We start from the raw sequence: 13,522 nt of genomic DNA, 5'->3' as shown, positions 1-13,522 counted from the left end.
GAAGAGTCTTCGAAGTATCACGAGATAGGTGGCTCCTCCCTCGGACTACAGTGCGCATGGACATCCTCTCCATCCTCAGATTGTTTTTTTTCCGCCATTGGGTTCGGATATACTTTTTAGCACTCCAAGTTCGGAATAAAGACAAACTTTTCTAAAGGCCAAAAGCCCTTCGGCTTCATCGGTATTGTTCTCGATCTGTACCGATAACCTTCTTCACCATTTGCTTGCACTCCGGTCGTCGAATCGGGCCGTTAGGTCTTCTCGACGCCACGTGGACCGACGGTCGATGGAGTGAAGTCCATTCAAATACTGCCCGCAGTGCAACTCGAAGTTCCCGCACACAGATAAGCATCCCGTGTGCAACAAATGTTTATCTCCAAGGCGGCAAGGCAAGAAATGCAGAGGTCGGCACCCGAGCCCAAGAATATCTTCGACGAAGAGGAAGAACTAGTTGACGCCGGAGACTCCGATCGAGAGGAGGATCAATACTCTGAGCACGACTCTGAAAATTATATCGACGATGAAGAACAAATTGTCGATTTAGAAGAATACGATCAAGATATCGTAGCTGTCGAAGACGACTCCAATGACCGCGCTGGGCGAACCTTGAGTACACCGCCCCATACAGACACTAACCTTTTTAAGACTTTAAGTAGGAGTAGAAAGATTCCAGGTATTCCGCATCTGAGCTTAGGGGTCTGTAATAGACTTGATTTTGTTGGAGTTCTAACTTTGAACAGAACTGAGATAGTCGGGAGGGAAAAGTGTCTGTCATTTTATCAAAATGTAATTCTAATTTCTGGCTTCTTTTCTCTTTTTAGTGGGGTTAAAATTGGGTGTTGTAGACCCAACCATGAGCATTGACTTGCGGTACTTGGGTGTGCAGCTGCCTCTTTCCTACTTCTGCACTTCCGGCCTAGAGGATGACAGTGTACTGGGTAAGTTTATAGTTAATGCTGCTGGCAATGCCTTTTCTTGTTAAAAATAGAGTTGTGAAGAAATGATGTAAACTTGTATTTACATGTCATGACGCACACAAGCAGTGTGAGCATGTTATGTTATGTACCATAACTTGTAAAGCGCAACAGCTGTCCCAGCAAAGGGGGGTCCCGGCTCTGACAGCAGAGCAACTGACGTGTGCGGGTGGAACAGATAATAGGACTATGGTGCAGGGAAAAGTTGCGTTTTAATGGCCTTTCTGAATTCTAGGTAGTTAAGGCCACGGATGTGAGCAGGAAGTGCGGTCCAGAGGAGGGCCGCCCCACTACGAAAGGAGCGGCTTCCAGCACAGACTCTCAGTGTCCGGGGGACCCACCAGCAGGTGTTGACCGGGTGTGTGTAGATGTCATAAGGGAACATATGGCGAGAGGAGCTTGGCCAGGATAATAGGGGTGGTCAATTTCAGGGCTTTGAAAGAGATGCATAGAGCCTTGAATTTAATTTGCCTGGCCACGGGCAACCAGTGAAGACGACAAATGGCGTCAGACACCGGGCAAGAACTGCCGCGTTCTATGCCCTTTGTAGCCTCAGAATTTCAGCCTTATTGGACCCAGATACTGAGAGCAGGCCTAGTCCAGTCTTGACATTGCAGACCCCTGAATGATGACCTGTCGTGTGGGTGCATCAAAGAAACCCATTGGGGCTCTTAGCCCCCATGGTAGTCCGAAGCAGGTCCCTGCCACCTTTTTGGTTTGAACTCAGAAGTTGAGGGACGAGTCCAGCCACACCTCATATTTCTCACAACCTGCTTAGTGGGGGAGGGGCAGCACTACCAAGGCTAGCGGGCCACCCAGAGTTCACTCTACTGACCATGGTCCTTCCCCACCAGCAATACCTCCGATTTGCTGGCATTCAGCTGGAGACAGTTGGTGGTCATCCACTTGGCGACTGCTGCTAGGTCACCCTGAAACTGAAGGGCGTCCCGCTCTGCGTCGTTCGAGAGCACCACCACCAAGTGTGTATCGTCTGCGTAGGAGACCATGGTCAGTCTTCTGCTCTTGGCTACTGCAGCCAGGGGTTGGACGTAAAGATTAAATAACAGGGGGCTGAGGGAGGAACCATTTCATGGGGTGTTCGCCTGAGGCATGCAGGGAGATTGTTACCACGAAAGACCTCTCATGAAGGAATGAGACAAGCCACTCCAGGGCCGGACCAATAATTCCCACCCCCCTCCAGGAGTCGCAGCAGTATGGCATGGGACACTGTGTCAATCGCGGCACCTGGATCCAATAGAATCCGTGCCGACGTTCAACCAGCATCCAGTGCTGACCAGAGATGTTCTGTCACAGCCAGGAGAGCGGACTCCGTGCTGTGACCTGGTCATCAGCCATTCTGGGAGCTGTCCAGCCTGTTATTCATGGTCAAAGTCTGACAGGAGGGAGTTGACATATGTCTCCATTATCTTCCTACCACAAATATGAAAGAAAGACACAACATTTACAAAAGATTATTCTTCTCTTGGGTCATGGAGGAGAAAAGAGGCTGACAAAGTTCTTGATTGTAAGTTAAGATTTGACAAAAGGAAAGCTGTTTAGAAAACACAAACAAATTTAGGAGACTTAGTAATGATTAGGGCACCATTTGGACGGAAGTCTTCTGAGTTATCTAAAAAGTGCATAAAGTAAAAAAAGTTCTTACAAATTCAATTAAAACTGAAGATTCTAGGATTTGGAATCTTAACAGGGTTGTTGTTGTTAATAATCCATTAGTAAACAATGATGTTGGACAAAGCCTCTGTCAAGTCTGGCGACAAGTGTCTTTCAAGTCCTTTGAGAGAAAAAAGTAAAAGGATTCTAAAACTTCCAGCAAAATTCAATGACTATGTTAGAGAATAATCTTTTGTAAATGTTGTGTCTTTCTTTCATATTTGTGGGAGGAAGATGTGTAGTAATGTGTATATTTATTTATTTATCTTGTACATAGTAGTATTTCTCCTTTAAAGATTAATTGCTGGAGAACCTGTTGTTTCTTGAAGTAGCTTCATGGTGATAGAATACTGCGGTGTGGAGAGACAGCCAGTTGCACCTGACTGATTGAACTGGATGGATGAGATCTTATTTCCTCTACAATACTTACTCAATTTCTACCTCAATCTGTACCAGCTTTATTTAAATGTGAGACTTTTACAACATCTCATGGGGATGGGCGCGTGCATTGTAAGCGAGGTTATGTTCGTGAAAACTGGGTCTAGCAGGTGGCCGGCAATATGATTCGGATCCGGAACCAGTTGCACTAGCTGGCATGCCGCAAGGTCAGCTGCAAAATTAGCCACATCAGTGTCATCCTGACTGTCCAGATGAAGGTTCAGATCCCCTGTGATGGTTAAGTTAGCGGTGTTAACCGCCAACTCGCTGACCGTCTCCGCGAGAGCTTCCTTAAAGTCTGTCGATGGCCCAGGGGGCCGGTATACTAGGAGCCCTGACATCGTATAGTTAGCGCTCAGTGTAATCTTAAAGTGTGCGCATTCGCATCCGGATACTACCTGTAATACGAAAGAATAAATAGCCTACAGGGAGCGCTAGGCCTGGCTCGACTATCATGGCATCAGCGAGGCACTTCGATAAGGAAGAGGATGTCCGGAGAGGCGTCCTCTAATAGTTCATGGACATCAGCGTAGTGTTTGCCTAAGGAGCAACAATTCAGATTAAAAATGCTAATATGCTTCCTGAATCGGGGGAGGTGGCAGCATGGTTATGGGGTTGGTGCAGCATTGAAGCCACACTGTAGACAAAAAAAGGGCTCTCAATAACGTCCCCACAGGACTGTCTGCAGCTGCTCCCTGAATTCCCAATTTTTAAAAGATTTTCTGGGCGTAGGTTAGCCTATCTCTAGTGAACGGGGCAGCATGTCTGGCGACGGACGGGCGTAGACTGGCTTTGCTTTGGCGTGCCCACTGCGTGCTTCCGCACCATCAGCCCCTTTTCACTGGGGTTGGTGCCAAGTTTTTACAAGACGAGACCGTCTCCTCACCCAAAATGGCAGAGGAGCATGGCACACCGGAAGTGGGTATTCGCCACTCACAACTCCCTCCACACAAACAGCCCGCTAATGGCTGGTGTTGGATCTGGGAGGGACTGGTGGAATCTGGGAGGCATCTATGATCATCCAATATATTCTTATGGAGAAGGGGCCAGATTGGTACTTTATCATGTTTCCAGGTGATTTGGAATGTGTTTAGAGTGTTTAATGTGTAAGCATTCTTAGAAAGTTATCATTTGAATTTTTGTAAAGCTTTAGTCAGATACTGTTTGCCCTTTAAAGGGGCTATCCATTAAAGAGGAAAAAATGCATTCTGTTTTCCCAGTCCTGCATCAACAGGAATCTCAAACAGTAAGCATTCTAGAATATTGCTTTGTTTGATAACGTCGTCTTGAGTTTAGACTTCATTCACTGAATTTGCCTTTAACCCTTTCACTGCTGGTGGGATGTTTGCACACTACTGTGCCACAGATTGTTTTTTTAAAGCATTTGGTTACTTAAGCACATGCAACTTTTTGGTCTCTTTGTGCACCCGTATGCACTATGTCTTTTTTTTAAAACATCCACGGCTGTATATTGGTGCAAACCCAACATCAAAATCGATATTAGCCTGAAGATAAAATTTCAAATGTGAAGATATGTTCACTTTTTAAACCGTTTGCTAAACATTATGTTGCCTTTCTGAAATGGGAAAACTTTCATGGAACAATAGCCAGGGTAATGTTGCCTTGAATGTTCGAAGTCCGGATGTTTTAATTGATTTCCTTTAAACCCACATGAAAACAAAAGATACCTTAGTGATCCAACATTAAATATGAGCAGTTCAAGAGCATCAAGCAAAGTATTCTAACCACCGCATTTTGACCCCAGCAATATTAGGTAGCATGGAGCACTGATAATTGTCCCTTTTGGTAGCAGAAAAAAGTTTTAAGGGGTGACTAGTCAAGTCATAAAAGCAAAGATAAGGTGAAAGAGGAAGAAGGAGCCATTTTCTACCTTTGATAGCACCAGAGTCCACACACTTTTTCAAACTTTTTGGGACACCCTCTCACCTTGCGAACAGTCACCGGTCCTAAAAAGAACTTCTTTCATCAGTGGTTAGTCTCAGCCCTCTTACATCTCCTGGCTGCATCATAGCGCACCACCAGAGAAAGCATTGGGCATAACTGTGCCATCCACTATATTCACTGCTAAAGCTTGTCTAAAGTGTAGATCTCTGAGAAGCTCAGAATTGACTAGCTCAGATTTGCTGAAGTTGTTAAAAGGATTTCAGCGAGGTATGTTCTCCTGCATATGTAAGGCTCGACATTCCAGTCATATCCCATTTATTGATGCCTGACAGCCATATTGCATGCACACAACGTGTTCTCTTAAGTGAGCGCATTTTTACATTCCAATTTTTTGGGTGATCTGCTGTAGCTTAATTGCAGTATTGTTGTGTGTCGGTATTATAGAGATCCACCCCATATCTAAAGCGCTGCAGAGTAGCTTGTTTTGCCAGGCATTATCTACTCAAAGTGACTGCGCCTGTTGAGGAGCAAAGTCCCACCCATTAACTATTAATAATTGTTGGTTTTGTCAGTACGACTCCTTTCACCCTTTCATTCCCCTAAACGGTGGTTTAAACGAACAGCTAGATCGATAAAGTCAGAACAATCAGTAGGTAGGTCAACAATCTGCGCAAGTATATCGTTAAGGTTGTTTCGACGACCCCGGTAAAACAAGGACAATATTAAATAATTTGGCCATTCACAGTCTCGGCAATGAGACGATTGAAGGACGTAATGTATGTTAATAAATCCTTATTACCCTGGCGCAAATTCAAAAGCTAATTATCACTAGCTTGAATTAACTGGTGTTTAGCAAACAGCGTTCGCATTGCTTCCTTAAAACGAGTAAAATCAGGAAGCAACGGATCGTCTTGCTCAACAAACTGGATAGACCAAGTTGCGGCTATACCACTTAATAAGGCAAATCAAAAGCTACCTTTGCCGCGTCGGAGGGAAAAGGAGCTGGATGATAAAGAAAGTGCAACTGACACTGATTCATGAATATATTGTATTTTGCATAATCTCCAAAGAAACTTTCCGGAGGGGCCAAAGAACTGGCGTGGGGGTGGTAACAGACGTTCACAGGTTGAACTACTGATGTTTCTGTAGAAGTTGTGGTAAAATGAAAACATGGAGGTTGAACCACTGGTTTAAATTTAGGCATGACATCTTCCCAAGGATTCCAATGCGGCTTATAAAGCTATAAGTCGTTTTTTAACATATTATTTTCTGGTTTTAAGGAAACATCTTCTTGCTGTAATTCTTAGAGGATTTGTGTCAAATCCTGCATTGTGGGAGGGTCTGAATCCTGACCTACAGACCTTAGTACATCGCGTGTGGTATCCATTGCCCAGGCCGATGTTAATTTTTGTGGCTTGACTTTCTGTTATGGTGTTCTCACCACCCATCTCAAAACCAGTTCGTCAGCAGGGCGATGACAGTGCCCCAACCTTCTCTGAATATTCCTCAGTTCCACTGAAAATAGAAACAGTTGCGCTGGCAAATATTCCAAGAGGGAATGGGTTTGGGATGAGGAACAAAATGCAGAGCGAAGAGACACAGCCGTATTCTGCCACCTGGACCTGCCGGGATCTTACGTGCAGAATGTGAACCCAGTGTGCAATAAATGTCTGTCCCCGGACCACGACGAGGCCAGATGCATGGCCTGCTGCAAGTTCCGGTCAAAGAAGACACTTCGGCTTCGACGCGCTGCAAGACAGTCGGAGCAGAAAACGGCACCCGACCTGGAGAACATCTTCGAGGCTGATGACGACGAGGGCGTCGATGAAGAGGATCCTGACCAACAGTCGGACCCTGCGTCGGAGCACGACTAACTATGATGTGGACGAAGAAGAAGACTACGTCCATGAGGAAGTCGTCGTCGAGGTAGGAGACGATGCAGAAGCCATTGGAGCCGTCGATGACGACTCGAGTGATGAGCAAGGCCCACCCGCAGTCGCGGGCCCAATACTGACACTGTATTTTCTAAGGTTCAGGTTGAGGCATCGCCGCAAGGCCTTAGCCAAGATCTTACTCCACATTCTATAGCCCCGCGTCAAGGCCCGGCTAAGAATATTTCTATGGAGCCATCGGTCGATCAACCACAATCAGCGGTGAAATCGAAACCGAAACCGACAGATGCTAAATCGAAACCAAAACTGCTAAAGACAGTCCTCGGATCGACGGCCTCGGATTCGTCGGCTCCAATCAAATCGAAGAGTTTTGTCGACCCTTCGAGGTCACAGCGGGGCGTCGGCCCGAAGACCGGCGCGCCAAAGCCTGCCTCTACGGTCAAGCACGTCGCACTGACGCCGTTGACGTCCAAAGATGGCGACACTTGCAAATGACTCAAGGCTAAGAAGACTCTCGATCCGAAGCTTCCAGCCTCCAAGCCAATAGTGGGCAAGGCCCTCGAGTCGACGAGCAAAGTCAACCCGAAAGAGCATGTCGCGTCGAAGCAGAAGAGCGTACCTGCTGCGCACCGGGAGCTCGAGTCGACGCAAGGCCGCAAGCAAACTAGTGATCAGACGAAGTCGGTCGGATCGAAGACCGTGCCACCCTCGATTAAGGTCGGTTTGTCTCCAATGCTTACGCCACCAATTAAATACGGACTGCCCCCAACCGCTCGACCCAAAGCGTTCGAGCCACAGAAGAGCACCGAGACGTCCAAAAAGGTGTCGGTAGTTTCAAGGTCTTGGTCCATTCAGGAGGATGTGGTGTTCCAGGCACCCTTCTATGACAATCAGTCAAAGCTGTTCATCGACTCTGATTCTGGCAGACTCACCATTCACAAACGGAAGATCGCCCCAGAACATCCTTTAGAGTCATACAAAATCCTCAAAAGAAAAAGGGACTCTGCCACCTCACCTGTTCTGTTCTTTTTAAACCTGTGGAGTCCTATGCACAAGACTATGCCTATTCTCCCACACACACCAATGAGGATGTGGGGGAGGGGTACAATGAGGATGAATTTACTTATCCTGCTGAAACAGATCAGGAGGAACCTCAACCCTGGACTGACCCTGTTGACCCTGATGAGCCACACACCTCGCCTGACACTCAGTCCTACACTGTCAAAACCTCGCCTACTGAAGATACGGCGGCGTTTAACGCAATGATTGAAAGGGCAGCCAATAACCATGACGTGGAAATGCACAGTTCAGGGGCGGTTCCTTTCGTCGCTCCGGTAACAGGGGAGCCTCTAGAGGTCAAGCATCACAGCAAGCCCAATACAACAAGGGGAGCACGCAGGCCACCTACAACAAGAACAACAGGGGAGGATATTGTGGGAACAGCACCAAGGGCAGAGGACGTGGAAATAATAATGCCAGATCCTCCGCCAACCAATAAACAGTGACGTCTTGTCACTGCCCCAGACCATATAACGCCGGTCGGGAGAAGACTTCAGCAGTTCCTGCCGGTCTGGGAAGGCATTACCACAGACAGGTGGGTGAGGCAACTTATCCTGTACGGCTATTGTCTGGAACTAACCTCCACCCCACCCCACATACCCCCAAGGCACCGTCCTATGTCCGCAGAGCACATGCACTTATTGCAGCAAGAAGTAATCTGCATGCTGCAAAAAGGGGCCATAGAACTCGTGCCTTTAGAACAGCAGGGTACAGGGGTGTACTCAATGTACTTCTTAATCCCAAAGAAGGACGGGTCTCTCCGGCCCATTCTACACCTCAGACCCCTGAACCAGTACATCTTGTCAGAACATTTTCACATGCTGACTTTACAGCAGGTTCTACCATTGCTCAGTCAGGGGGACTTCCTAGCAACCCTAGACCTAAAAGATGCATATTTCCACATTCCCATTCACCCAGGACACAGGAAATATCTCATGTTCACAGTCAACAACCAGCATTACCAGTTCAAGGTCCTGCCTTTCGGGGTCACTACTGCCCCCAGGGTGTTCACCAAGTGCTTAGCGACAGTGGCTGCGCACCTTCGAAGACAACACATCCATGTCTATCCTTATCTGGACGACTGGCTTATCCAAGCAAAGTCAGCCCAGCAATGTGCCAGCTTCATGTCCCGCACGATTAACCTCCTACAAAGTCTAGGATTTTCACTGAATTACCCAAAATCGCACCTTCAACCCGCACATGTGCAACAGTACCTAGGTGCGACAATAAACACTCTGACAGCAACAGCGCAACCAAACTCTGCCAGAGTCAACAGCATGCAATTGCTAATTCAGAAATTCAGGCCCCAACGCTCACTCCCAGCGCAGGTATTTATGCAGCTGATAGGTATGATGGCCTCCTGCATCTTCATAGTCCCACACGCGAGGCTACACATGCGTCCGCTTCAGGAGTGCTTGGCACAACAGTGGAACCAGGCTCATGGACATCTGAAAGACCTAGTGTTGGTGACCGGTCGTGCATACAACTCTCTGCATTGGTGGAACACACAAAACCTTTGCAGGGTACGACCGTTCCTGGAGCCTGTGCCACAAATAGTGCTGATGACGGACGCATCTCTCCAGGGCTGGGGAGCGCATGTCCTCCATTATACAGTGCGGGGACTATGGACGACGCAGCAGCAAAAGATGCATATCGACCTTTTGGAGCTGATGGCAATCTTCATGGCGATGAAGGCGTTCAAATTGCATTTGTGCAACAAAGTAGTGCTGATCCGGACGGACAACATGACTGCCATGTATTACATCCAGAAGCAGGGAGGCACACACTCTCCACAATTGTCTCATCTAGCCCAGAGCATGTGGAAGTGGGCCATTCAAAGAAACATGTTCCTCATGGCGGAACATCTCCCAGGCAAGGACAACCAGATGGCGGACCTGCTCAGCAGGCACAGTCATCAGATGCACCAGTGGGAGATACACCCCTCGGTGCTCTAACCAGATTTCCAGCAGTGGGGTCATCCAGAGATAGAACTATTCGCCACAAAGGAAAACGCAAAATGCCAAGCCTTCGCCGCCAGGTTCCCACACCCGCAGTCTCAGGGCAATGCGATATGGATGAACTGGTCAGGCAGATTTGCGTACGCTTTTCCTCCAGCACCGCTCATACCGCTAGTGGCACGCAAACTGTGACCGCACTCTGACGCTCATCCTGGTTGCTGCAACGTGGGCAAGGCAGGCCTGGTACACCACGCTCCTAGAACTTTCAGTGGTGCCTCACCAAACGACTGCGCCTCACGCCCAGTCTCCTCACTCAGAGCCATGGAGGCATTCAGCACCCAGATCCGCAACAGTTGAGCCTTGCAATATGGCTCCTGAGGTCATAGTTTGGCTACCTCAACTTGCCCCCTGACTGTATGCACATCATCAAGGAGGCGATACGACCTACAACTAGGGCATGCTATGCGGCCAAATGGAAGCGATTTGTCATTTACTGTTCCAATAATGACATTAGTCCGCTAGATGCGTCCACGCAAAACATCATATGTTATTTGTTGCATCTGTACAGATGCAATCTGGCATATAGTTCCATCAGGATACATTTGGCTGCCATGGCGGCATATCTTCAGAACAGACAGCATCTTTCCCTTTTTAGGGTGCCTGCCACTAAAGTTTTTATGGAAGGACTCTAAAGAGTGATCCCTCCCAGACACCCTCCTTCACCTGTCTGGAATCTGAACTTAGTTCTCACCAGACTAATGGGACCACCCTTTGAACCTCTTCACTCTTGTGAGATGCAGTTTCTTACATGGAAAGTGGCTTTTCTAGTAGCAATCACATCGCTACGAAGAGTTAGTGAGCTTCAAGCCCTAACTATTCACGAGCCTCTCATACAGATTCATGCTAATAGGGTAGTGCTACGTACCAACCCTAAATTCATGCCTAAGGTGGTGTCGCATTTCCACATTAATCAAACCATAGAATTGCCCGTTTTCTTCCCAAATCCAGATTCTGTGGCAGACCGAGCACTGCACACATTAGATGTTAAAAGAGCTCTCCTGTATTATATAGACAGGACAAAAGATTTCAGGAAAACTAAACAACTGTTTGTTGCCTTCTCTCCAAAACACAAAGACAACCCCATTTCCAAATCAGGTATAGCCAGATGGATTGTTAAGTGCATACGGATTTGTTATCAAAAAGCTAAACGCACATTAACAATTCCGCACGCAAATTAGGGGCATCCATGGCTTTCCTAGGTAACATTCCCCTAGAGGATATATGTAGACCAGCCACATGGACCACCATACATACATTCACCAAACACTACTGCGTAGATGTACACTCCAAACAGCAAGCTGCTGTGGGACAGGCTGTTCTCAAAACTCTTTTTCAGACTGCTGCAGCTGGCACGGGCAACCATCGCTAAGGAGGTAACTGCTATTTATTGTATGCACAGATATGAATTCAGCAGCCCACATGCCTTGAACGGAATATGCTACTTACCAGTATGCATCTGTATGCATCTGTTCTTGGCATGTAGGGCTGTTGACATTCATATCGTCCGCCCTCCTCCCCGGTGCCTATCACAGCTGTAGCACTCAGAATCATTCTCAGGCATGGTCATCCCTTATTGTATTACACTCCATCTCTGCCACAATGGCAAAAAACAATCTAAAGATGGAGAGGATGCCCATGGGCACTGTAGTTCGAAGACTCTTCCAGGACAACAATGTGCAATCATCCGGACCCAACACTAGGCGGCGATCTATGCACAGATATGAATGTCGGCAGCCCTACATGCCAAGAACAGATGCATACTGGTAAGTAGCATATTCTTGATATCCCATGTATATGCGAAGAAAACGGAATGAAAGCACTGATACATTCATGTATTCAAACATAAGAATTCTACTAGCATCGCAAGATATGTAAGTCACAGTAATGCAGCTAAAATATTGATACATTGTTTAAGTAAAAAACGCGAGTATCCCATTAGCCTCATAGGATACGTGAAGCTCAATACTCGTAAAATAAAAAAAAATAAAAAAAACAAAAACTGAATGTCCCAAAAGCCTCGAACGCTTTGTTTTCAGAAAGTTAAAAAAGTGATTATGAATACTAAATAAAATAAAATGCAGCCAGAAATGCACCAAGTCAGTCGACATGCATTCACTGGACTTAGCTGTCCCGAAGTGATGAATGTCCTTTGTTCCTGAATGCTGCTGGGCCTCTTTCCAGTTGCTGTATACCAAGGCATGAATTCGGAAACTCTTCCAGACACGGCCGTGTCAAAACACAGTCAAGTACAGCTTTCCAGTAGCGCGGCTATTTATAGCGTGCTCATGGTCGTTTGCGACCGAGTTTACAAAGTGCATGTTAACAGATTCCAGGAAGATTGGGAAAAACACGTGGCTGTCAGGAAGCTGGGTTCCTGGCAACCATAAACAACGCACACTTGCTCAATGCGTTTATTGCAAGGAATTACACATTAGGCATGCATTCACTAGAAGGTCAGCATGGGCAATTATGTAAGGTACACAAAAATATACAGGGCACCACAACAAATTCCTAAGCAGGCAATAGTTAAATATAAATAGCAACAATTTATGTCTGTATGCGTGTTTATTAAACATGACTCTGAATAATTACATGATTTAACTGATGACCCTGTGGATGCTGACATATTACGCAAGGAATGAAAACAGATGTTGTTTGTCGATTCCTGACATAGTGTGGTGACAGCGAACTTGGGGTATAGTAGATGGTATATAAGTTCTTTTGAAAATGGTGTTTCCCACCCAGTAGGATGTGTTTCGGGGTAACCCGACTTGTATTGACATAGTAAATCAGTATTTGTGAGTTTACTATGTGCTCTACTACTTTTTGCCTTAAGTTTGCGCTGTAGCAATACCATGGACTTGCTTTACTAGGACTTGTAGTCTGCACAATCAGTTAGGTAAAATGTTCACATATCGTTAAATTGTCGCAGAATCACTGTTTTTTTTCTTCTTTTGTGTCCTCATTTATGTTGTAAGTTAAAATATGAGTAGACAAAGATCCCATTTTTGGCCTGTACTTTGTTTCCTATAGTTTTCGGGAAGGGAATGCCTTCTCACCTTACAGTGGAATTTTGCCCCAGGATCTCCGAATTCCTTAGTGTGTCTCTCCTGGAGCCACCAGGATGACCTTCCCCAAATTCATTTTATTGCATAGTAAGTAATCATTGGATGTCCCTCCCTACCCTGCCTTCACATTTTATTTTATGTTTTGTTCCCACCTTTCCCAGAATTTGGTCCTGTTACTCTTCCCTCGTTATCGATCCAGTTTCCTATACCTCTCCACGGAGGCTCCTCATTCATTTAGTGTCGGGGTTTGCTAGTATCCACTTTAATACATATCTCTCTCCTGGCCAGTATGATCAACATAAACAGTAGCTGTTTGTGCCTATTATTTGATGCTAGCGGTGAGTCATTTTCTTCCATTATACCAAAAATGTTTGTAACTGTTACCTCAATATCTTGTCGGACAACTTTTTACCGCTTTCCTGTTCATTTTGGTCAGCTTTCCTGGCGTCCAGTATGCCCCATGTAAAGTAAAAAGATGGTTCTTTCTGAGAGGTGCG

The 13,522-nt window shown here is 46.4% G+C and overlaps 1 protein-coding gene across 1 annotated transcript in view; it reads left to right on the top strand.

Moving 5' to 3' along the window:
* MGA (MAX dimerization protein MGA) overlaps nucleotides 1-13,522 on the top strand; it is a 734,728-nt gene that overhangs the window by 155,855 nt on the left and 565,351 nt on the right. The window contains exon 6 of the mRNA XM_086937233.1: nucleotides 822-938. Within this exon, the coding sequence (XP_086793359.1) occupies nucleotides 822-938 (117 nt within the window). The remainder of the gene's footprint in view (nucleotides 1-821; nucleotides 939-13,522) is intronic.

Source organism: Lissotriton vulgaris, chromosome 9, assembly GCF_964263255.1.
Source record: "Lissotriton vulgaris chromosome 9, aLisVul1.2, whole genome shotgun sequence".
Lineage (NCBI taxonomy): Eukaryota > Metazoa > Chordata > Amphibia > Caudata > Salamandridae > Lissotriton > Lissotriton vulgaris.
This window is presented reverse-complemented; position numbering and strand designations above follow the sequence as displayed.